General features: G+C 45.5%; 2 protein-coding genes across 7 annotated transcripts; one reads left to right on the forward strand and one right to left on the reverse strand.

Annotated features, from left to right (window-relative positions):
* Positions 1-4,820: 4,820 nt before the first annotated feature.
* LOC132472549 (lamin-L(III)-like) lies at positions 4,821-15,027 on the forward strand. 5 transcript variants are annotated; one of them, XM_060072220.1, is made up of 13 exons: positions 4,866-5,027; positions 5,118-5,590; positions 5,963-6,119; positions 6,704-6,829; positions 7,552-7,722; positions 8,456-8,581; positions 10,184-10,404; positions 10,976-11,201; positions 11,496-11,603; positions 11,776-11,886; positions 12,348-12,461; positions 12,980-13,048; positions 14,306-15,027. In XM_060072220.1, the coding sequence occupies exons 2-12, from the start codon at positions 5,190-5,192 to the stop codon at positions 13,016-13,018; spliced, it is 1,800 nt and encodes a 599-aa protein (XP_059928203.1). In that variant the 5' UTR covers positions 4,866-5,027; positions 5,118-5,189; the 3' UTR covers positions 13,019-13,048; positions 14,306-15,027. The 5 variants fall into 5 exon arrangements, with proteins under 5 accessions (XP_059928204.1, XP_059928206.1, XP_059928203.1 ...); XM_060072218.1 differs by having other exon boundaries at positions 12,980-13,044; XM_060072219.1 differs by having other exon boundaries at positions 5,154-5,590; positions 12,980-13,044.
* A 253-nt stretch (positions 15,028-15,280) lies between these two features.
* Positions 15,281-19,594, reverse strand: zgc:158785 (uncharacterized protein LOC791214 homolog). 2 transcript variants are annotated; one of them, XM_060072228.1, is made up of 5 exons: positions 19,249-19,594; positions 18,105-18,340; positions 17,350-17,545; positions 16,198-16,404; positions 15,281-15,676 (listed from the first exon to the last, which is right to left on the reverse strand). In XM_060072228.1, exons 2-5 carry the CDS (start codon positions 18,293-18,295, stop codon positions 15,518-15,520), a joined length of 753 nt encoding a protein of 250 aa, XP_059928211.1. In that variant the 5' UTR covers positions 18,296-18,340; positions 19,249-19,594; the 3' UTR covers positions 15,281-15,517. The 2 variants fall into 2 exon arrangements, with proteins under 2 accessions (XP_059928211.1, XP_059928210.1); XM_060072227.1 differs by having other exon boundaries at positions 18,105-18,345.
* Between the last annotated feature and the right edge of the window lie 2,306 nt (positions 19,595-21,900).

A 21,900-nucleotide genomic window follows, 5' to 3' on the forward strand; every position in this document is an offset into this window, starting at 1 on the left:
GTATATCTAAACATTATCTGCTTATCGTCGTGGAGGATAATGGCAGGTAACGACAATGCATCAACATGTACTCCCAAAACATGTCCTGAAGAAGGCTTGGTATGTGCTTTCGCCATAAAAGATGAATTAACCAATTTGGCTATATGTTCTATTAGAATTGTCAACAGCAATTTCTCTGTAATTAGGTGAGAGATTGCTTAGATAATCCAGCAGACATTACCCTAATTACATCAAGGGCAGGATAGTTTCTTGGCTAGGGGGAAAAAAAGGTCCAGGATCGATCCCCATTGTCCACAAATTATCTTTAGCAGGCCCGTGCACCAGGCATTGCTACAGGGGCATAGGCCTCTGGCTCTCAAAACATTCAAAAACATTTGTACTTTCTAATAGTAGTAGTATTTTTATTGCTGTCGTTTTCAGGAATGCAAATGCTGTTGTGTAAACACATTGTTCTCAATATATCCAAATCGGTCAGAATTCTTGCTCTTTAACTATTGAGGGGGGGGGGGGGGGGGGGGGGTTCCTATTAATTTCTTGAGCCACTCAAGGTATCCATTCATGGCCCTGATCTGAACCCTTGAGGCAGCTCCTGAATGACATATCAGAAATCAGTAATGAGTAAAGTAATGATTACAGAAATAATAATAGAACTACATTCGGCCCAAAAAGGTAAGGGAGCTTTTGGACAACACATATAACTGCTCTGCACGGGTCGGCAACAATCCGTCTATTTTGTTGGTAGCAAACACAATTGTGGCCGAAAATATAAATTTATTACAGGAAAACAACAAAAAAAAGCCGACACACAAGATTGTTCTCGCAGACCTACCAACTCTCACACACTCTCTCTCTCTCTCTCTCTCTCTCTCTCTCTCTCTCTCTCTCTCTCTCTCTCTCTCTCTCTCTCTCTCTCTCTCTCTCTCTCTCTCCTCTCTCTCTCTCTCTCTCTCTCTCTCTCTCTCTCTCCTCTCTCTCTCTCTCTCTCTCAAAATCTGGGAAACACAAAAGAACATAAAGACACACAACACACACACACACACACACACACACACTTACACATGTATACACTTATACACACACACACAGACACACACTGGTCCTCTGTGCTCCTTTCCTTTGCAACCACATGTGAATGGAAACAGAGCCACAGGTGCTGGAGTGCATAGCCCCCCACCACTGCCCCCTCCCTCCTTGCTCCCTTGGCAGGTGTACTACTCAGTGTAGCTACTACCAGGTCAGGTGTGTGTGTGTGTGTGTGTGTGTGTGTGTGTGTGTGTGTGTGTGTGTGTGTGTGTGTGTGTGTGTGTGTGTGGTAACTGATATTTTCACTTCCAAAGTATCTGGAAGCAGATGGTTTAAAGACATTACCAGAAACACCTGTCCAACCCCCCACCCCCACCCCCGCCACCCGCCTCCTCCCCTCCTCCCCTCCTCCCCTCCTCCCCTCCTCCTCCCATGGACACACAAGTGGATTTCATTGTTCTGAACTTATTTCCTATTAATGGTCCCCTGTGTAGCTCGTGGATGTAAATCAAGCAAGGACGGTCAAACATGGGAAATGGTAGAAAGAACACCAAAGAAGGGGTTGAGGAGGGGGAGAAGGGAGCATATGAGAAGAGAGAGGAGCACTAGAGAGACGAGAGCACAAGAGACAGGGGAGGAGAGGAGAATTAAGGATATGAGAGGAGGGGAGCACATTAGAGATGAGGAGAGAGGAGGAGAGAAGGGGAGTGGAGAGGAGGGGAGCGGAGGAGAGAGGGAAAGTAGTGTATGTGAGAGGAGAGTATGGGAGGGGAAGGGAGAGGAAGAGGAGAGGATGTGAGAGAAGAGGAGAGGTAAGTAAGGAAGAGGAGAGTATGGGACAGGAAGGGAGAGGAGAGGAGAGGATGTTAGAGAAGAGGAGATAAGTGGATGTAAGAGGAGAGGAGAGGGAGGGGACGGAGTGAGAGGAGAGGAGAGGAGGATTCAATTACATCAGGCAAACAGGCGCACATGAACAAGATTGCACTGTTGGTTACTGCTTTCTTTGCCGAACATACTTTGTTGTTTCAATGTGTGCACATAGATTGATACCATGGTCCGTAGAGTCCTGAGATTCCTGTCGCTTTGGAGGGAATTCTGAATTATTATTAAGAATTACAACCCCTATGTCCGTTAGGCTTTGATGGAAGCCATTTGAATGTACATGTCTGATCAGAACTATTTCAAAGCATATTTCCATTAAAAAAATCCATCAAACATGTTTTCTTCTGTCTACACTGGCCTGCACTAAACTTCAACACACCCTGTTGTTCTCTTGCACCGCACGGAAGACAGAGCCTGACTCTGAAGTAGAAGACTTTTGCAATTGCTTCACCAACGGAGTGACTGCCAAATCAACACATTGAAATCCAGCTACATTTCCCCACTGGCCATGAGCTTCTTGACCCGTGCAAATCAATAAAGGTTTAGTAAGAGACAAAGCCCAAAGAAAAAGACCTGAGACTAATTCTAATTTCACACAAGTACTTGATGAGGACAACGGTAAAACATAGCACAGGTTTATCAAATTAACTCATATATTCAAAGAATAAACAAAGGGAAAACAAATATTGTTCACTGGACCTTATCCATATGACAATATATTGTGGCATCCGGTCTAACCATGTGGAATCTGATGTTTAGCTGTGCAACAATGATTATGTGACAACCAACCATCAGTCAGCCCAGCTGCCCAGCAATCAATCCACCTCTCATCCATCTGTCCATCCATCCATCCTACCTGGACAAGGGGAAGAAGCGAGAGGGCTATGGCAGCTTTCCAGGCGAGACAGATTAAGTTTGAAGTCTCCATCATTCCCCAGGATATGGTGGTTTAATCACAAGTTTGCCTTCAACCTGTAGGACAGATTATGGTTTCAACAATTGGTGTATGTATTGGTTGTTCGATAAACGGACATTAAGTCAGCTTTGGAGCATCGACATTACAATTCCCCCGCTGATAACACCTCCTAAAAGAGAACGAACACTGAATATAAAATATATTGTGTTCACCGTCCCAGTGGTCAAGTTTTAGTTTGCAAATGTAAACCGACAACAGCTACTTAACCATCTCGCTGAACCAAGAATTATGCGCATCATCCGCGTCAAGGGGTGGCACACTTGTGAGATAATCCCACTGAAAATATTTTTTGGAGACAACAAATCGCTAAATATAGGCTATCACGTTTGCTGAACGTGTTTTGTTCATCTTATTAAATAACCAATTTAACAGGGGCTGCCTGGGCGTTCGGTCACTGCTTCGGGAGAAATAGAAAGGCTTACCTTATGGGAAGTGCAATGCGCTCATTGGGGTGATCCACATCGTTGATTTCTCATCAAGAAAAAAAAAAATAATGCTATGCCCCTTGCCACGATTCCCCGGCCGTCCTTTCTATCATGAGATCATGAGGGGAATTTGTCGCTGGGAAAGTGAATGAGTGTGGCCAGCTGTGTGGCGGGCAGACAGGCACGCTGTGAGCGGTGCTCCGGTGAAGTCTCTCCTCTGCTCTGTAGCGCACAGCTCGTCCAGGAGCGATCTGAAGGCGACACAAGTTGGGCGCGTTACGCAGGCAAAAAAGAGACTGCCCTCCCGGTCCTGCAAAGTAATCAAAAAAAGGAAAAAAAGTTATGTCCAAATCTTTTTCCTGGCAATCGCCAGGAAAGCCCGGGCGTTATGTTGATGATGATCGTTTCAAATAGGCTATAAAAACTCACATTAAAGACTTGAGTTCATTTGGTTGAATAAAGCCTAGGCTGCCACCGCCGTCTGTAGTAACCAATTTTTATGTTTTTAATTAACATTGTAATAAGCTAAGCATGGACTAATGTGTATGTGTTATTTGAACACATGTTCAGCAGCATATGCATGCATTATCTGATTTCCAGAATCCGACTTTATATCACAATAATATCTCATCGTGCATAGTTATGCAGGATGAGTTGTTATTGTTCAATTGCTCATAAAGCCTGCGGATTCGGTCAGGGAGAACCAGGGTCGGAGAAGGAAGCGGAGGGGGTGGATATCACTCGCCATGCAACTGGATGTGCAAGAGGTGGGTAAGTGCGTACCGGTATCTGCCAAAGGGCACGACGCGCCCCCGTCATAATTGTGAGGTGAGGAATAGAAGCTGGCAGCAAACGAAGGAACTCTGTGTTTTCTTGCACTAATGAGCACATGATAACTCCTTGCTGAACCTGGTTGGACGTTGTGTTAGCCCTGTTAGGGGTGTTCTTTGTTTTATGAATAATGCTTCGTTTGGGGGGTTGGCGGGTGGAATGAGGAGTTAGATGAGTACTGACAAATAATAGGCTATAATTTGAAATAAGATTGAGGAAAAAATAAAGAGTCAAGGAAGTACGGCATGGATGAATGCCAGGATTGCAGTTCGAGGTTTCTGTGGGAATGTGTCTCCCTCTTGTGGTAACATGTTGCAAACAACCACTGCAACAGTGTTCTTTTCCCCTTAGTCTAGTTATAGGCTAATCTTGGTGCAAAAGTCAAGCCAAGTTAAAATATGGGGCACTAAATGCACTGAAAAAAAAAAAAAAAAAAAACATGATGGCGTTTTGCCTAAAGAGACGACCCCCACGATGTTTTAAATGCTCACGTAATGAGCACATGTAACATTTAAACACATGTTATACTATTGTGATAGGCTTCATAACATGGTGTAAATGAAGCAAGCGTCCTGTCCAATCCAGTGTAACCAAAATATTTCATTTGGATAATGGCACTACTGTACCTTTAAATACCCCCTGTGCGTAATGCGCGTAGTCGGAGGATGACATCAGCTGCTCTGGTCATTTCTTTCCTGCGAGTCATCATCACGCACATCAGCTGACAACGTGAGTCGATATGCACTAGTGGTGCACACCGCGTTGCTCCACATCGATGCGCATAAAGTTACATTGGTTACACCTGCGTCTTAATGAAGAACCTCCCTTTTCGACTCAATAACATACCTCTCCAAGTGTCGCTACAGTCAAACGTCTGATGTGCGCAAGAGGTAGGGCTTTATTCATCTATGGATTGACATTTCCATTGTTGTTTTTTACCATGTGAAGTTTGACACTTTTTTTTCTACGGCTATTCACAGGCTCTGACTATAGCATTGTATGTATTCAACATTTAGATTTATCTGAAGCGCCATCCCAACACCATCACCGCCATGGCTTCTGCTACCTCCACCCCGGCCACTTCATCCTCCACTAGCCGAGCCACGCGCTCCGTGGGCCGGCGCGGCCCCTCCGGTGACGGCCTCCCAGAATCCGGCATCAGTCCCACACGCATCTCCCGCATCCAGGAGAAGGATAGTCTTCGTCACCTCAACGATCGCCTCGCAAATTACATACATCGTGTGCAAGAGTTGGAAAATGAGAGGTCTTCTATGCTGCTACTGCTCGAGGAGAAGGAGGACACTACGTCCCGGGAGATGGGCAATGTCCGGCGGTTGTACGACGTGGAGTTATCCGACGTCCGGAAGTCACTGGACGAATTGGCCAACGAGAGGGCCCGGTGGCAAATGGAGTGTGGGAGTGTGAAGGAAGAACATAGGAAACTACAAGTCAGGTGATGCTGCTAATGCATTTTGTACGTTCCAACAGACAAATTATAAGCGGTTTGCATTGCATTTCATGAATTAGTGGGGCACGGGCTAATGCATATTTCTGAACTGAAGGTGTTTATGTGCCGAATCATAAAGCGAGATAAATACGTCTTCTTACTTAAGCAAATAAAGTGCTTGGTCAAAGGGAGATGTATACACATTCAGACTTTGCTTGCGTCTAGTGGGTGCATGCTTCTCAGTGAATCCAAACAATGTTTTTAAATTCCATGTAGTACTAAAGGAAACTATATAGAAATGTTGTTGAAAGGCTGTATTAAGATAATGAATGTATTTCAGTGTGCCATTGCTTAATGATGTTTTTATGGCTCAACCAGGAACCAGAAGAAGGAGGCTGACCTGGTCCACGCCGTGACCCAGTGGCGGAGCGTGGAGGCGGCCCTCCGCTCCAAGGACACAGAGTTCACCAGGGTGCTGGGTGACAACAAGACGCTGACCCACGACGTCGCCGAGCTTCAAGAACAGCTGGACAATGTAGGAGATCACATGTTGGCTTAACAGCCATACTTGATGGTGGCAAAATCCATGAGCCAAGACTGGAGACTCTAAACTCCACTGTCAAGCAATAGAGCGCACAAATACACTAGTCTAGTGTTAAGGTTCAATCCCCAATGTCGGCAGTCTACCTGTAGGTATTACTGCGCAAGATGAGCCATACCTGCTCCTTTTTATATAAAACAACATAGGCTATATGTAATATGATTTAAATACAAACGTATACTGAATGGTGAATCCAGGGTTTAGGAAAAACGGAATCTCGTTCACAAAAAACTGCGAAAGTAGTTTGGAGGAGTAGCGGCTAGCAAATATTTATTCTGCCATATTTCAATATTTAAAGCATTGTCTTCTTGCTCTAATATTGGACACTTTTTAAAATGTTTATTCCCCAAAACCACCATTGGAACTACACTAAGACATTACTTCAGTCCTCAGGGTTTTACAGGGGTGTGTGTGTGTGTGTGTGTGTGTGTGTGTGTGTGTGTGTGTGTGTGTGTGTGTGTGTGTGTGTGTGTGTGTGTGTGTGTGTGTGTGTGTGTGTGTGTGTGTGTGTGTCCCAGGTGGAGGCTGTGCTCCGGGAGACCCAGACCCAGCTGAGCTCGGAGGTTCTGAGGAGGGTGGACCTGGTGAACCGCATGCAGTCCCTCAAAGAGCAGCTCGACCTGCAGAGGAACATCAGCGACCAGGTACGATGGCCCACACGCACATCTTGTTATGGGAAGTTCCTGAGGGAAGACTAGGACACGTCAGGGCTTCATGGTGGATTTTCTACACCCCCCCCCCCCCCAACTAGCTACTATGACGCTGTCACCTGGAATGTAGCACACTTGAAACTACAAAATGAATCAGCCAACTAAGCATTAAAACGAGGATGGCAGTGTATTTTAGTTTTGTTAATGCTTTTAATCTCAATGGAGAACAGTGAATCAAATGTATATGGCTTTACACGGCCATATACAAAAAAAAGTATATAGCTGTCGCAGGCCACTTCTTGGTCATGACTGGAGTCATCCACAAGGCCAGGCAGACCTGAGGCCAAAGTCGGCGGTCTAGTCATGTGTTTTGGGCGGGTTGCTTTGGAGGAAGGCCTGGAGGTAGGGGAGGGATTGTTCTTCTTTTATCATCTAGTCCACTCCGGCTGCTTTCTCCAGAGTTGCCTATCCCAACTTTGACATTATTTTTCAATTGCATAAAATGTGACGGAGAATCTGTGTTCCCTCCTCTAAATTAACTTACAAGTTCACTTTTGTGCAGATGTTTTATCCCTACATAAGGCGTAATCGTTATGCCCTTAGTGATTCGTACAACATCTTCAGCGTAGCTACCCCTGACGTAGCTCTTATGATTTGATTAGTCTTACCCACTTTTAAGTTGCTTCGGATAAACTTGTTCTCAACGTAAACCGTAGGAGATCCTGGACGTCAGGAGCAGACATGAAAGCCGCATCGTCGAGGTGGAGTCGGGCCGAAGGAGGGAGTTTGAGAGCAAGCTGGCCGACACCATGCAGCGTCTCCGCCAGGACCACGACCTCCAGGTCCAGCAGTACAAGGAGGAGCTGGAGCGCAACTTCACCACAAAGGTACACCGCCTATGAACGCAAGAGTATCATTCAGAAGTGCACCAGCAGAAGACTAGCAGGCCTTTCAAAGATAACTCCGGGGACGATCAGGAGCTTCACACAGGCAACCCAACACAGGAGATGAGCTACATCAGATGTATTCCTACATACTGGAGGTACTCTGTATACTCTAGGCGAGGGCTGGTGACTGGGAAGAGTGTTGGGGATGGCTTAGGGTTATAAACTCTGTATTTCTGATGAGTGGAAAGCAGAAAGAAGTGCGGAAGGCAAAATAGAAAAGTAAAAGAGAAAAGTACGACGTCAGCAACACGCCCACTCGCATGTTGTGAATTCTCCAATTGTCTGTTCTTAACACAAGGGGCCTGGGAGGTTAAACTTTTGTGTTGTCACATGCCGCCCCACCGGGTATTATGTCAGACTTGCGGTGCATGTGTTAAAGGCCTATAGATGTCCAGCCGCTATGTAAATGTCGTGTGCCATGGCAAAAAAACACAAACGCAAGGACATTTAAAGGGAAGCAAAGGATTGATCCATCAATCCACTATTGGGAAGACTATTTTTTTATTACCCATTGAACTATTGAGTGAGCGAGTGAGCTTCGAAATGGCATTGAGGTACTTGAATTTATTTTTCGAACTGATCTGACCAAAATGCTTCTCTTCTGAAAGAAAATCAATACTACACTCAATGGTAGCTCTAAATAAAAGTGTGTGTTACACTCTCTGCGCCACAGCTGGAGAATGCCCAGCAGTCGATGCTGGAGAAGGACGGCATGGCGTCCTCCAACCGAGATGAGATGACCACCACCAAGCTCCGGGTGGAGACCCTGGGGTCTCAGCTCAGACAGTACCAGAAGGAGGTAGGCATAGGAGCCGATAGTACCACCACAACCCCAAAGCACGTTGTCCACTACCACCACCAACATACAATTTTTGAAAAAATTGCTATCAAATGTGGAAAATTGTCTTGCGTCTTCTATACCTTCAGAAAGCTTTGGAATTGTACCTAAACTGTTTGGAGTTATTTCCTTTGATTTGTGTGCGTCTTGCAAGTGTTTGCATGGGTATACGGTACAGGTGTCGACACTGTTTGGGATTAGGGATGTGAACCGTCTGTCGAGAATATCTTTTGACCGGTTACGCATGTCTGTCAATAGGTTAATTTGCACATTGATTCAGTATCCTGGTCAGTTCACATTGACACCATTGTTTCAAAAATGGGTCGAGGGATTGGCATGAAGAGAAACTGTTCATCGTATCTTACACCTTCTATAATCAAACAAGTTGTACATGCTCTGGTCTTGTCAAACCTTGAGTATTGAACAATTATCTGGTCATCAGCAACCAAAAAAGACTTGCATAAACTTCAGGTAGCTCCGAACAAAGCAGCCCGCTTGGCACTGAGCTGCTCCATTCACACTAACACTGAAGTAATGCATACTAGCCTTTCATGGCTCTGATGAAAAACAAAAGATCTCTCTTGTTGTTCCTAAGGTCAGTCATAAACTGCAAAAGACCTGCCTTCTTTGCTGAAGGTTTAGGCAGTGTGTCTGACAGACATGGTCATAGCCCTAGAGAAGCAAGGAACGGACATCTAGCTTTAACCAGACCGAGGTCCAATCTACTTAAAAACACCATCATTTACAGATCAATTTCATTATGGAATGAACTACCAAAAAACATACGTTCTAGCATAAATTGCAAATGCAGCTTTAAAAAGTCTGCAAAAAATCATCTGGTCCATGTATATTGTATATACATTTTTAATGATTTCATTTATTTTTTAGCTTTCATATTTTATGTTATGTTATATTTGTAATTTAGATTTTTTTTTAATTTAGTTTGTTATTGTTGGATTATTTTTCTATTTTTATGTTTGTTTGACATAATGTCAAACAAGTGATTGTTTGTCTATATTATATGTTTCGGACCCCAGGAAGACTAGCTCTGTGTGTTGCTAATGGGGATCCTAATAAATCAAAGCATCTACACAGCTTCGCTAGCTTGCAGTCTGAGGTAAAAAACGAAGGGCGCTTAACCGAGCTCGGTGTGAGACCATTTCTTCAAGACTGGCACAAAGCCAAAGTAAATTGTGTGATGCTACTCTTCAGTTTAGTAGTTGTACTAGCAATATGCTGAACCTCCATTAAGAACAAGCACCCGGGGACTTGTTAGAGCACCCTGGCTTCGAAATGGGGCGCCAAAGCTCATCGAGTCAACGGAGCATCGCGCTAAAAGGAAAAACACCCCTTTCTTGTATTTCACATCATTTCAGTTTTTTTCTTAGAAAATAACCGGTTCATGGGTCTGGGTGTGGGTGGGTCTATCGAAAGCAAAATGAGCCGAAACCGACATACCTAGTTGTGACCTTTCCCAAGGCAACCTCTCAAGCCCTCTGCTGGGACAAGGGCCGATCCTCAGTGGGACGTGACAGCGTGTCCACCTATGGCTGTGTGTTGCAGAAAGGCCTGCTGGAGGCCCGCGTGCAGGACCTGGAGCGGACCCTGGACTCGGAGCGAGGCTCCTGGCACCAGCGGCTGAGCCAGAAGGAGCAGGAGCTGGCGGACCTGCGCTCCCAGCTGTTCGGCCAGCTGGAGGAGTACGAGAGCCTGCTGGACGTCAAGCTGGCCCTCGACATGGAGATCAACGCCTACCGCAAGATGCTGGAGGTGGAGGAGCAGAGGTGAGTGTGGTGGGGCACCGGCGACTGGTGCGGAGGAAGCTGTTGGGGCTAGGAGATGACAATGATGATGATGGAGGAGCAGAGGGAGCTGGTGATGGAAGGAGATGATGGTGAAGGAGCAGAGGGAAGTGTTGGTGGTGGGATTTGGAGATTGAGATGGCAGTGGAGGGGCAGGTGATGGGGGGGGGGGGGGGGGGTGGGGGGGGATGGTGGTGTTGGAGCAGATGAAAGTTCCGGTGGTGTTGGGGGGGAGCAGAGGTAGCTGGTGGGAGGCGATGATGGTTGAGGAGCAAAGGAAGGTGGTGGTGATACGTGATGATGGAGGGGCCGAAGAGGAAGGTGGTGGTAATACGTGATGATGGAGGGGCCGAAGAGGAAGGTGGAGCAGCAAAGATGACGGTGGATGGGATGAGGAAATTGGTGCTAGATGATGAAGATGATGGTGGTTTTAGAAGAGGTAGCTCGGAGATGACGACTGTGGACATGAGCCTGTGAACTTGTGCCTCTTGACTCGTATCATCAAATTGTACCATGTCATTCGATCATTTCTTTTTTTTTTGATTTCTCCCAGGCTCAAGCTGTCGCCCAGTCCCTCTCAGCACGTGGCGGGGGCGGCGCAGGCCACGCGGGAGCGCTCCTCTCGCCGTGTCCGGGGCAAAAAGCGCAAACACGAGGGCACGTCGGGCAGCTCTCCGGCCTACAAGATGTCGACGCACGCGGCGTCGCGCGGCAGCATGAGCGTGGCGGAGGTGGACCCCGAGGGGAACTACGTGGTGCTGAAGAACGACTCCCCGGAGGTTCCCGCTTCTCCTCCTTGACTCATTTGTTCTGTTCTGTTTTTATTTATTTTTTAAATCATGGCTGCCTTCATGACGGGACTTATTTCACAGCAGAACACCTTAAAATGCTTAAATAGACAGAAAATATAAGTAGTGTATAAACACTAGGCAGGACAAAATACTTGTTTTGGTATGCAACTATCCTTTATCCGTTTGTTTAATTGTTTCAATACTGCAGCAGGTAGTATCTTTTTTTAACAAACATTTAACAAAAGTTAAATGTTTGTTCTCCTGTTCCCTCTGCGGTTCCAGGAGCAGCCACTAGGGGGATGGGTAGTCCGCAGAACTCAGCCAGACTCTGGGGACATCTCCTTCCACATCCCTCCTGACTACACGCTACCTGGGGGTAGCACACTCACTGTAAGTGGCTTTTTTTTTTCATCCGCAAGGTGCTTATCGCAATAACGTATCCATTTTGGAAGTGTGTGTGTCGGAACAAAGGAAACCACTGACTGTGACGGGATATAAAGGACAGGTGTTGTGGAACAATGAATACTGGTCCAGATTCCAAATAAGGTGTGTCTTCATGTAGATCTGGGCCACAGGGGTGGAAGCTGGCCTGGAGGACCTGATTCTCCAGGGCCACCGGAGCTGGGGGCCAGTCACAAACACCCGAGTGATCCTTCTCAACCCAGAACAAGAGGTAACTGGAGCAGGTCTGCTTCTACGAGCCTAAACTGGGCCTGAGCAAAGCCCCACTGCCAGCAGTGGTGCTTTTTCTTTCTTTCATTTTTTTCAACAATGGAAAAATAATTTGGTTAATCTTCAATGGAATGTGTTCATGGCCAGCCATGTGTAATGGGGTCACGGCCCCACAACAAAGCAGAAATGAACCCGTATCGAGGTCATTTTTCAACCCAGATCCTGTCGTATTGTACTTCTCGGCACACTTCTCCTATAGAAAGAATAAAGCCAGCCATGCGCATGCCCACATTTGATTGTACTCCTACCGAGGACCCGACCCACAATAACGATGCATCCCAAGTCAAAGAAGCGTATAGTACCCGAGGTGGGGAGGCCATTTCCCCCACGATGTACACTGTGAGAGGCAGAAGAACCTAAGGTACCGTCACTAATGTCTGCTGAATGACCTTGGGTGATCAGGAGATGGCGGAGCGCAGGCTGGTGTGCGGGCAGCGAAGAGCGGACGAGGAACGGGAGCTGGAGTATGACGAGGAGTGTGTCGCGGGAAGCAACATCCAGCACTTCAGGAGACAGGTGTGTGTGCATTGGGTTTGCATGTGGGACAAATTCTTCGCCTCCTTTTTCTAGCATATCAAGTACTTTACTTACTGGGTACGTACCGAAGTTCTTGGAAATCCTGTCCTAATCCCAGAAAGGGCTTCTAGGAAAAAAGATACACTGGCTAGGAACCAATAAAATGGGGGAGGCAAAATTGTTCACCTCCTTTTTCAAGCATATCAAGTACTTTACTTACTGGGTACTTGGTAAGTACCGAAGTTTTTGGAAATCCTGTCCTAATCCCAGAAAGGGTCTCTAGGAAAAATGATACACTGGCCAGGAACCAATAATGGGGGTGTGGTGCGCATAAAGAGTTGTGCACTTAAATAAGGTTACAATTCCACGCATGCCTATATAGCATAATGCAGTCCTGGTTCCAGCTACCGAGATAACGAGCACTATACCGCCCGTCACAACAAGTTTATCTGCGTTGTGTTTCGGTTTAAATATTGTGTTTGACACTATTTTTCTCTTCACACCTGCCTTCTGTGAAGCCAAAGAGGAAAAAAAAGAAATGTTGCTCTGTGTCGTGAGGGCGGACCGAACGGTGCCGTGTTGGGTAGGTGAGGAGCGGCTGTGGCAGCAGCCCCTCTGCTAGCATGCGTGATGTCTCTCTTCCCCCCCCCCCCCCCCCCCCCCGGCTTGTGTTTGCAGTAAGCATGTAGTCATACGTGACGCTGATGGAAAAGCAGTGCATGCACACATGATTCTGCCCATTTCAGCCATGGTCTAGTCCTTCCTGGACTCCTATACGACAATTAACCATGCGTCACAATACGTTCTTCCGGGTGGCAAAAGCCGATGCGTTCTCCGATGGCACCACTAGTGAACCAACCCTTCCAAGATCGAGAAAAGAGAGTAAATGGCTTGAATGAATGATGATCTTCTTGCGGGTTGCGATGGGACGTCTCATTATATATATTATATTTAGCCTTTTCGTCATCGTTTCAACTTCAGATCAACAATGTTTTTAACGATGTAACTGTTTACATTAGCCGGCTGGATCACTTCTGATCAGTGGAAGCCGCTCGCGTTCTGCCACCCGGAAGTATCTTGACGACTATTGTTTACAAACATTCTGAAATGCCGTATTACAGGAAGACTAGTCGTCAAGGAACAATTTTGTGTCTAGCTAAGTTTCGGGTTGAAAGGTCCGTGGCTAAAGAGTAGTCGGCAATTATCCCTAGCATGGGTGTTGGTAGGGGGGGGGGGGGGGGGCGGGGGGGCTACGTTCATGCATGCATCCTTGTCAATGTACTTGCCCAAAAGCCCCATTAATGAATGCCTGAATTAACAGAGGCTTTTGCAATTCACGCCATAAAAGTCGTGACTTGTCCTATTCAAATGCAAAACTAACATCTCATTTGTATGCAGTCCGACAAACTCCAAAGTGAAAAGCTTATTTCACGCTCTCCTTTCCTCGGCTGTTTAATGCCGTCATATTCCATACTCATTTGCTTTGGACGTACAAATTGGCTTTTTGCAAATGTTGGAAATCTATAGATATGTAAAGGATAGAATTCATGTTGACAGTAAATAGTTTTTTCCCAAAGCAATTCTAAACGTGTAGATCTAAGGAGCAAGGTAAATGTCAGAGGAAGCCATGTCTCTCTCTCTCATGGGAACGATCAGTTATTGAAATTGCAAAGGTGTCGTCCAAGGGCTATCTTAATAGCAACACCCGTCTGTGATATCCATGCATCAACACGATTTACCGTATGGTAATGCAGACCTTTACCGATAGATTTCCTGTATCTTGACATAATGAAATGGCCATTCCTCAGTGGCACCAAGCTTACTGTCATGTTGCTGTTTCCCAGGAGCTCTCCAAGGAGGCCAGCTGTTCTCTGATGTAAGGATCTTCTTTGGAACCACTACTTTCCCTGACCTTGACCAGTCTCCTTTTGAGTCTAGTATTCTGCTCCGTCCTGGATTAAAAATGTCAACACCATGGCCAGGTCAAACAAGCATGTGGGACATGGGGCGTCTTGTTACCTGTATTCCTTATCCTGTCTATGTCTAGCGTGAATGTGTACTCCAAGGTGTCAATAAGGCATTTAAAAGAAAAAGCTCCTCAAGCCAAGAGATGGAGAAGGCTGTTGCTGTTTAGACTTATTTGAAGGTACTGTAGGCGATGGAATATTTTGAGAAGTTGCAACATTATTTATACTACTGCAGGTCATAGCTGCTACATTTACATAATGCTAAAGCTGTTAGCTGTGTGGAGGTAAGCTGTCTGTAGGATGTCTTCTTACGAATTACTAATTTAATTTTCCAAAATGTTAACTTTTTTATTTATTTTTGTACAATTTAAAAAGAGTCCCATTTGCCTTCTGTCCATACAAAGGTCAATTGCTTCTCAATCACTGTATTCTGGATTTTACAGGAAAAGACTTTGGCAAGTTATTTTCTTCCGGCAGTGTCTTTGTTTAATTAAATTGTCTGTGTGCGCATCGAATGGTTTTTGCACCCTGGGGTAAATTACAGGAAGCTACATAAAATGTAAATAAATTGCATAATAAAGTTTTCTAAACAAAGTAAACACTGAGTGCTTCTTGCCAGTCCAATCCTCGTACTTTGGATACAAATGCACATTTTGATGGGTTGTGCTTTTATTTGGAACATTATCTTCTTGAAAGGAAATCATGTGACCCTCCACGTAGAAGTAGTAGGAAGTTCTACTCCACAGAGCTCTGATTCGTTATCTTCCATAGGAATTATTGCAGACATTAATGACTTCTAATTGATTGTCATTAGACTTGGCTGTTTCTATGACCAGTCCAGGCTTGTCAACGGAACAATTGTGTAATTAATCCCTCCACAGCTTCTAGCAGTTCTCTGAATTTCCAATCTTAACTTCAATTGTTTTGTTTTTTTTCCGCTCAAAGTTTAAGTGGATGTTTTATCGGATAAAACATTGACATCCAGTTTCTTCGGTCCCCAGAAGAATAACAAAATATGTGTCCTTCGCTTCTGTCCGTGCAGGGTTTTCAAATGAGTGTACACTCCCTGCTGGTTAAAATCCAACAGAATCACACCATAGTCTCTTTGCTGGTGTCCTTGCTGAAGGGGCAGGCGATGACTGCCATGTGACTGTGTTTAGAGCCCGATGGCGGGGGGATCTGCAGTCGAACCCTCTGGTCGGTTAGTTTCCATGTCTGGAAGAGGTGGATGTGGTAGCGCACGGACACCTGCAGAAGGGAGTACGCATAATGGAGAATATGTACTTTGAGGTATAACGATTTTTTTCTCTACTACTCTGAGCTGAGGGGAAAACCCCTCAGCTCAGCCAAAGCTCCGTCCAAACAATACAATTTACGAGCTTCAATTCTCGGTGGCAAACACTGGCATCAACACTTGCACTCATAAATTATAGTATTATTTTTCCATAGATTGTTTTACAATGTACCATAGTTTGTGACGTGCCCTGTGGAGCACATAACTGAGTTAACGCGACACGGATGGCAACAAAATTAAACGCAGAATGTACAGAGGAGCCCTGGGTTGATTTGGCAGAATAAATGAGCTTCATTACTGGGCTCTTGCTAACACAGGCAACTGTAACATAAAGACACTGACATTTAAGTCACCAACTGTACATTTCTATACTCGAAGACAAATTATTTCAAGTTATTGAGAAACATTTGGGACATTTCGAACACATTTGGGTCATTCCGTACAACGCAATCGGACCCTACGGTTGGAACCCTACCATGGTCCAGAAGATGTAGATGGTGAAGAGGGCTAGGGTCAGGACCAGTAGTCCCAGGGACTCGTACCCGTTGGTGTGGTGGAGGTCCAGGGCTCCCTGGACACACAGCCAGCCTGACAGGGTGGCCAGTGGGGTGATGAAGAGGAAGCACACCACATCGCCACACAGGGTTCTGCGCTGGTGTTGCATGGACGGAGAGCGCAGCCACTGGGAAGAGAGAGGAGAGGGCGTGTTAGCGTTTGCTATTAAGAACAATTGGGAGTAAGAGCTGATATTCTATGTATATAACAGTAATGTATAAATGTGTTCATTAAGAGATTGCTCCCATGGATCGGTTTTTATTAGATAAATCCATCAGTTCAACGTCCACACATCTGGAAATGTTTTTTATTAATTGCTTTATCTCTCAAAACGTTTCAGAAACAATCGGAACTTGCACTTGGTAAAACTCTACTGTTTAGCTCACACCACTGTGTGTGTTTCAACAAAACACGTGTGTCCATGAGAAGACGTTACACAACACAGTGGGTACGTGGCGGGTGTGCATGATGCGGCTGACATAACACCGCACATAGTGTCGGGCCTCTGTTTGCAGAAGCACACGGGCAGGACTCCTCTAGCCACGAATACACTGACCGTACTAATATGGGAGGACTTCCACCCTGCGCCTGGTCTCGGGGAAGAACGTGCTGGCTAATCAGGTTTCTAAAAGGCTAAGTGGCTTTAGCGCTAACCACTCTTCTAGCAGCTCAGCAGGGGATGAACATGAGGGGCAGGGGATGGTAAGCTGGGCAGCAAGCCCCCACTCCAATCTGTGGAGGCCAGGGTGAGGTGGTTCATTGAGGCCACACACCTCAAGGACACACACCTGCTGCCGTGACCCACATAAGGATGAAAAATATGCCATGGTCTAGTGTGGGATTTGACCAACCTTTAGTAATTCATTGTAATTAAGGAGGTTAGGTTTTTTTATCCAAAGCGACCTCCAGTGAATTCCGATGCATGTCATTCAGGAGCAGGGGTCATGCATCTTGCTGAAGGACACCTACAGGTAGACCTTTCATCTGGGTGTCACCCTATAGCCACTACAAACTCTCCTAACCCTGAGCGAGTTGGCTCGGTTTGAGTGGCTGTAACGCAGACTATCAGTACCTCTGTGAGCGGCTTGGGCAGCCGTTCCAGGGAGAACTGGTAGCGGCAGAGTTCACAGTGGCTGCTGTTGGACGAGGCGAGCCAGCGCTCGAGGCAGGCACGGTGAACCATGGCCAGGGTGCCGGAGCACTCGCACGGGGACACCAGCTCCCCAGAGCTCCCTCCCTCGTGGCAGATCCTGCAGAACGGCTCGTCACTGTTCGCCAGGACACCAGACAGAGAGACGGACAGAGAAAGTATTAGGGAATGGGTGACCTAGCAAGTGTTAGTGCTTGGCACTTGGTTCTATGAGCAACCTTACTGTACCGACAGCGATATACTGTTTCTCTTTCTTCTGACAAATGTACTTATTGGAAGTCGCTTTGGATAAAGGCGTCTGCTAAATGTCCTAAATGTAAGTGCAAATCAAACTAACTATGAAGGACTGCTTAGACACTGATAAAGGGACACGATGTGTGTCTTTCTATGTGTGTGGAAGAATAAGTAGTTTTTTTGTCCCACCGTGACAAATTGGATTTCCAGTTTACGTAGACAGGATTAGAGCAGGCCATCAAGGACAGTTTGATTCCCAGTGGGGACAAACATGCTACGTGACAATGCAATCATCACAATTGTGAAATCTTAAACGTTTCAATCACAACACACTTATTAAGTCACATTTGATCAGCCAAAAGGTGGAAAAATAAGTAGGTAAGGTTAAGAAAGACTAAAGGTGATGTTGATGATGCATGTCTGATGTGTGTTGCTGTGGTTACCTGTCGTTTAAGGTTCTAGGTTGCCAGCAGGTGCTCTCTCCTCCTTGGTGGTAGGTAACTTCTTGATTGTCGTTGTTTAGCTCCGCCTCCAGCCCCTCCCCTAGCAGAACCTTCACCTCGCTCTCGTCTTCTCCCTGTTCCCATGGCGCTGCGAGCTGTTCGGGTGTCATGTCTGCCAAGTTGGGAGTCATTCTCTGACATCAGGAGCAGGTCACGCGTCCAGCGTCCTGCCTCATCTTTCCTGACCAATAGAAAGAACGCTCAGTCAATTATCACCTGACCAGTCCAACCAATTGGTTGGTTACTCTGTTAACATTTCTTGATAAACATATTGTCCTATGATTGTGTTTTATCTTTGGAAAAGTGTATTATTATTATTTTCTATTTGTATTATTTTTTTAGATTGAACTATTACAAACTTCAATAGTACTTAGTGACGAAATTGCAAGGTCAAATGTGACAAAGCATAAAGCTGAGAATGTTCAGTCCATTGACATATCCTCAATGTTTTGAGAGGCTGTAGTCAATAACAACAACAACAACAACCATCACTTAAGTGGCTGATGGTGATTACGTTGATCTGTGATCTCTTCCCCTTTTGAAGCTGAATTTGTAATGACCACTGATATCATTTACAGTTCACCTCTAACTGCCATGCCATGCTCGATCTCATTATGAATTGTTCGATTGTCCATTTAGAGAGTATCACTGAATAACGTTTTTTAAGTAAAGTTTTGTGAAACACACTTGTGCTATACTTTAAAATACACATGTATTAAATGTATTAGGCCTACAATATCAAACGTAAAACATTCAAAATATAAGGTTCGCTCATTAAAAAGATTGAGGCCTATTCTATTGCCTATATCAGCTGTTTTGGTTTAACGGTATAACACAATCAGTAAAGTGAGAGTGTTGGGTCACAGCAACACCTGTCCTAAAGTCTGCTTATTTATTACACTATATCGACCTGACCTAGTAAGTAGGCTATTGGAGCAACTTTAACAACATTAAAAATAACGATCAAATACTAAAAACACAAACCAATTAACGGCCATCGTTCACCCTGTCCCGTTCGGACAAGCCTGATCTGGATGACGTCACACGTAGCCTATAATAAACAATAAGCGATAATCAATATTACCTCGAATGATGCGAGCTGGTCAATATCCACAAGGCTTCGAGGCGATGCAGTGGGCAGGCTCCGTTGATATGAAAAAAACAAAACGATTTCCCTTGTGGTGGTGCCGGTGGTGTTTATAAAGGTCTGTGTTGAGACCAATGCCAGTGTGTTAGTGAGCAAACGCCCCGCCCAGCGGATTAAGCGCATTTGACGCCGGCGGTGAGAATAGTGAGGGATTAGATCAAGGGGAAAGTAGCCTATGTGACGGACAGTCCAGCCAGATGTAAATCACTTCCCTTATAGTGCGATGCAACGGAGGCGGTAACGGAGCGCTACCTTGCTGCGTCCCCCATAATCCTGTTAGGGCTCCCAAGCAGACAGGCGCGGGCTGTGGACCCTCCCCCCACGGCCCCCCCAACTCCCATGGTAATAAGGGTCTGCTCTGCAAGAGCATCGCAACGTCCCCGTCCTCAAGATCAAGGGGTGTGTGTGTATGTGTGTGAAGGGGGCTGTGTGTACGTGTGTGTGCGTGTGCGTGTGCGTGTGTGTGTGTGTGTGTGTGGGAGATCCTCGAAACAATTATATCGGTTTGTGTTTGCTTCTTTGTCAATTGATTTTGTGTGTGATAGGAATGAACTATTACAACATCAAAGCAGTTATGCCATTAATAAAAAGGATATAACAAATTCAATACAAATATGAATTATTCATAATAAATAAATGTATTGTTTTTATTAAGGCCATGTCTGCTTTGACAAGATATTAGTGAAGTCATATCACACTGTGTGTGCACACGTAAACATATACACCCACACATTGGAAAACATTTGAAAAACTATTTGTATTCAGATTATCTTTCTGCCATGAACGATAACAGCTGTGAATAGAACAATAACCTATTTTGGATTGCTGGCTGTTATGTTATGGTTTGATGATTATAATAATCTCACCATGTACAAGCAGGCCATGGATTTAATAAATGCATGTGAAGGTATGAAAACAAACGCCAAATAAAGAATGAAGGAAATCGGAGGGCTAGCATATGTATATGAAATGAAATATGATGTGATATATATAATATATTTATAAAATAATTTACTAAATCATTTCAATTTGAAACAAAATCAGACCAAAACTGCCTCTCAACCTATGCTAAAGAATCAATCTGAGATTAAGTACTCTTTATATTACATAAAAAAAAAGTAAAATATAAGAATCCTATTGTAAAATAGGAAGGAAATAATGCAGATTAAAGATATTAATAGTTTTATCGATAATAGTTTCCACTATAAAATAAATAAATTAAGGGCATTAAAACAAAAGCTTTCAATTGAACTATTTGGCAAGCAAGACTGGAATGTTAACGTTCTCAACCACATAAAGTGAAATCAACACGGGAATCCTCCATGGCATCCATCCAGACACTGGGATCAGACAGGCTGATATTAGTCTTTTTATTCCTATGTATTACTGCGTCTACACCTCTCAAGTTCAGGACGAAGTTCAGCTCGTCAAAAGAGGCTTAGAGGTGGTCGTAGACTTTCTCTGACTGGCAGAGCTGGTGGTGGGAGTGCTTCCTCCCCCTCCTCCATAATCCTGTTTGCTATTACTTCCCAAGATGCATCCGACCAGGCGAGACGTAAAGGGCCTTGGGCATCCTTTGGTGTTCCTCTGTGAACAAACTCAAAGGGAGAATGATTCCAGGAAGAGGGATGCACCTCCACCTCCTAGCGCTATAGCGAGGCCCTCAGATAACCATCTGCCATCACACACGCATACAAACACTTGAAAAGAGGACTTCCTATTTCTTGGTCGGTATCGAGCAGCTTGGGAACGGAGTTGTGTGTGTGTGTGTGTGTGTGTGGGGGGGGGGGGGATGGGGAGGTAGAGCCCAGGACGAGGTCTACACTACAGGGTAGCCTAAGCGATTGTTGTGTCTGGATTCTGGTCAAGGTCTATTTGCAGACTTCCCCTCCCACACTGTAGCATTGTGATGAGCTGATGGGGGCGAGGGGCCCGTTTAATCCCCCCCCCCCCCCCCCCCCCCCCGAGTGCCCGTTGTGCGGTGGGGGGCCCCTCTCGCTCTACTCCATCGATTCCTCTCCTTCACCGGGTCCCTTAAGAACCATTAAAAGATGTTAATCCATTCTGTGGTCCCTTGTCCTCCTGTCTGTGTCGCGAATCGATAGCAGACAAAAGCTCTGCTGGAGACTGTCTGGGGGTAGAGGGGCACATGTGTTCCTGCACACACACACACACACTCGTACCTGTACGTTGTCAACGCAACGCTCCGGGGATGCACAGGGAAAATGTCTACCAAAACAAATGGCATTTTTGCCGTTTTGAACCCCAAAATAATCATGTGCTTTACATTGAAAGCCATCAATATGAAATACTGCAAAGAGGTGTTCTTAGATCTAAACCATGACCACATGGAGGTAAACTGGAGGGCTGGAGGACAGGAAAGGATCCAGACGGACAAGGCCAGCCAGGGCTTTTGAAGTAAAAAAAAAAAGGGGCCACTGAGTGCGTTATCTCAGGGGTGCTTGGGGAGGCCAGCTGACCCTTCGAGGGTCTTTTTTAAAAACCAAGATAAGGAGCGGCTGGAGAGAAAAGTGGCTAGAGATCACTATGACACCACGGCTCCAGGAAAGACAAGACTTCACGACTGAC

Source organism: Gadus macrocephalus, chromosome 14 (genome assembly GCF_031168955.1).
Source record: "Gadus macrocephalus chromosome 14, ASM3116895v1".
NCBI classification, from domain to species: domain Eukaryota; kingdom Metazoa; phylum Chordata; class Actinopteri; order Gadiformes; family Gadidae; genus Gadus; species Gadus macrocephalus.

Excerpts from the sequence above, each read along its gene's own strand:
- zgc:158785 (XM_060072228.1), bottom strand. The coding sequence starts at position 18,295 with ATGACTCCCAACTTGGCAGACATGACACCCGAACAGCTCGCAGCGCCA. Across the intron at positions 16,405-17,349 it reads TGCCCAAGCCGCTCACAGAG|TGGCTGCGCTCTCCGTCCAT; the intron begins GTACTGATAGTC and ends CTCTCTTCCCAG. Across the intron at positions 15,677-16,197 it reads TCTACATCTTCTGGACCATG|GTGTCCGTGCGCTACCACAT; the intron begins GTAGGGTTCCAA and ends TCCCTTCTGCAG.
- LOC132472549 (XM_060072220.1), top strand. The coding sequence starts at position 5,190 with ATGGCTTCTGCTACCTCCACCCCGGCCACTTCATCCTCCACTAGCCGA. Across the intron at positions 5,591-5,962 it reads CATAGGAAACTACAAGTCAG|GAACCAGAAGAAGGAGGCTG; the intron begins GTGATGCTGCTA and ends TGGCTCAACCAG. Across the intron at positions 6,120-6,703 it reads TTCAAGAACAGCTGGACAAT|GTGGAGGCTGTGCTCCGGGA; the intron begins GTAGGAGATCAC and ends TGTGTGTCCCAG.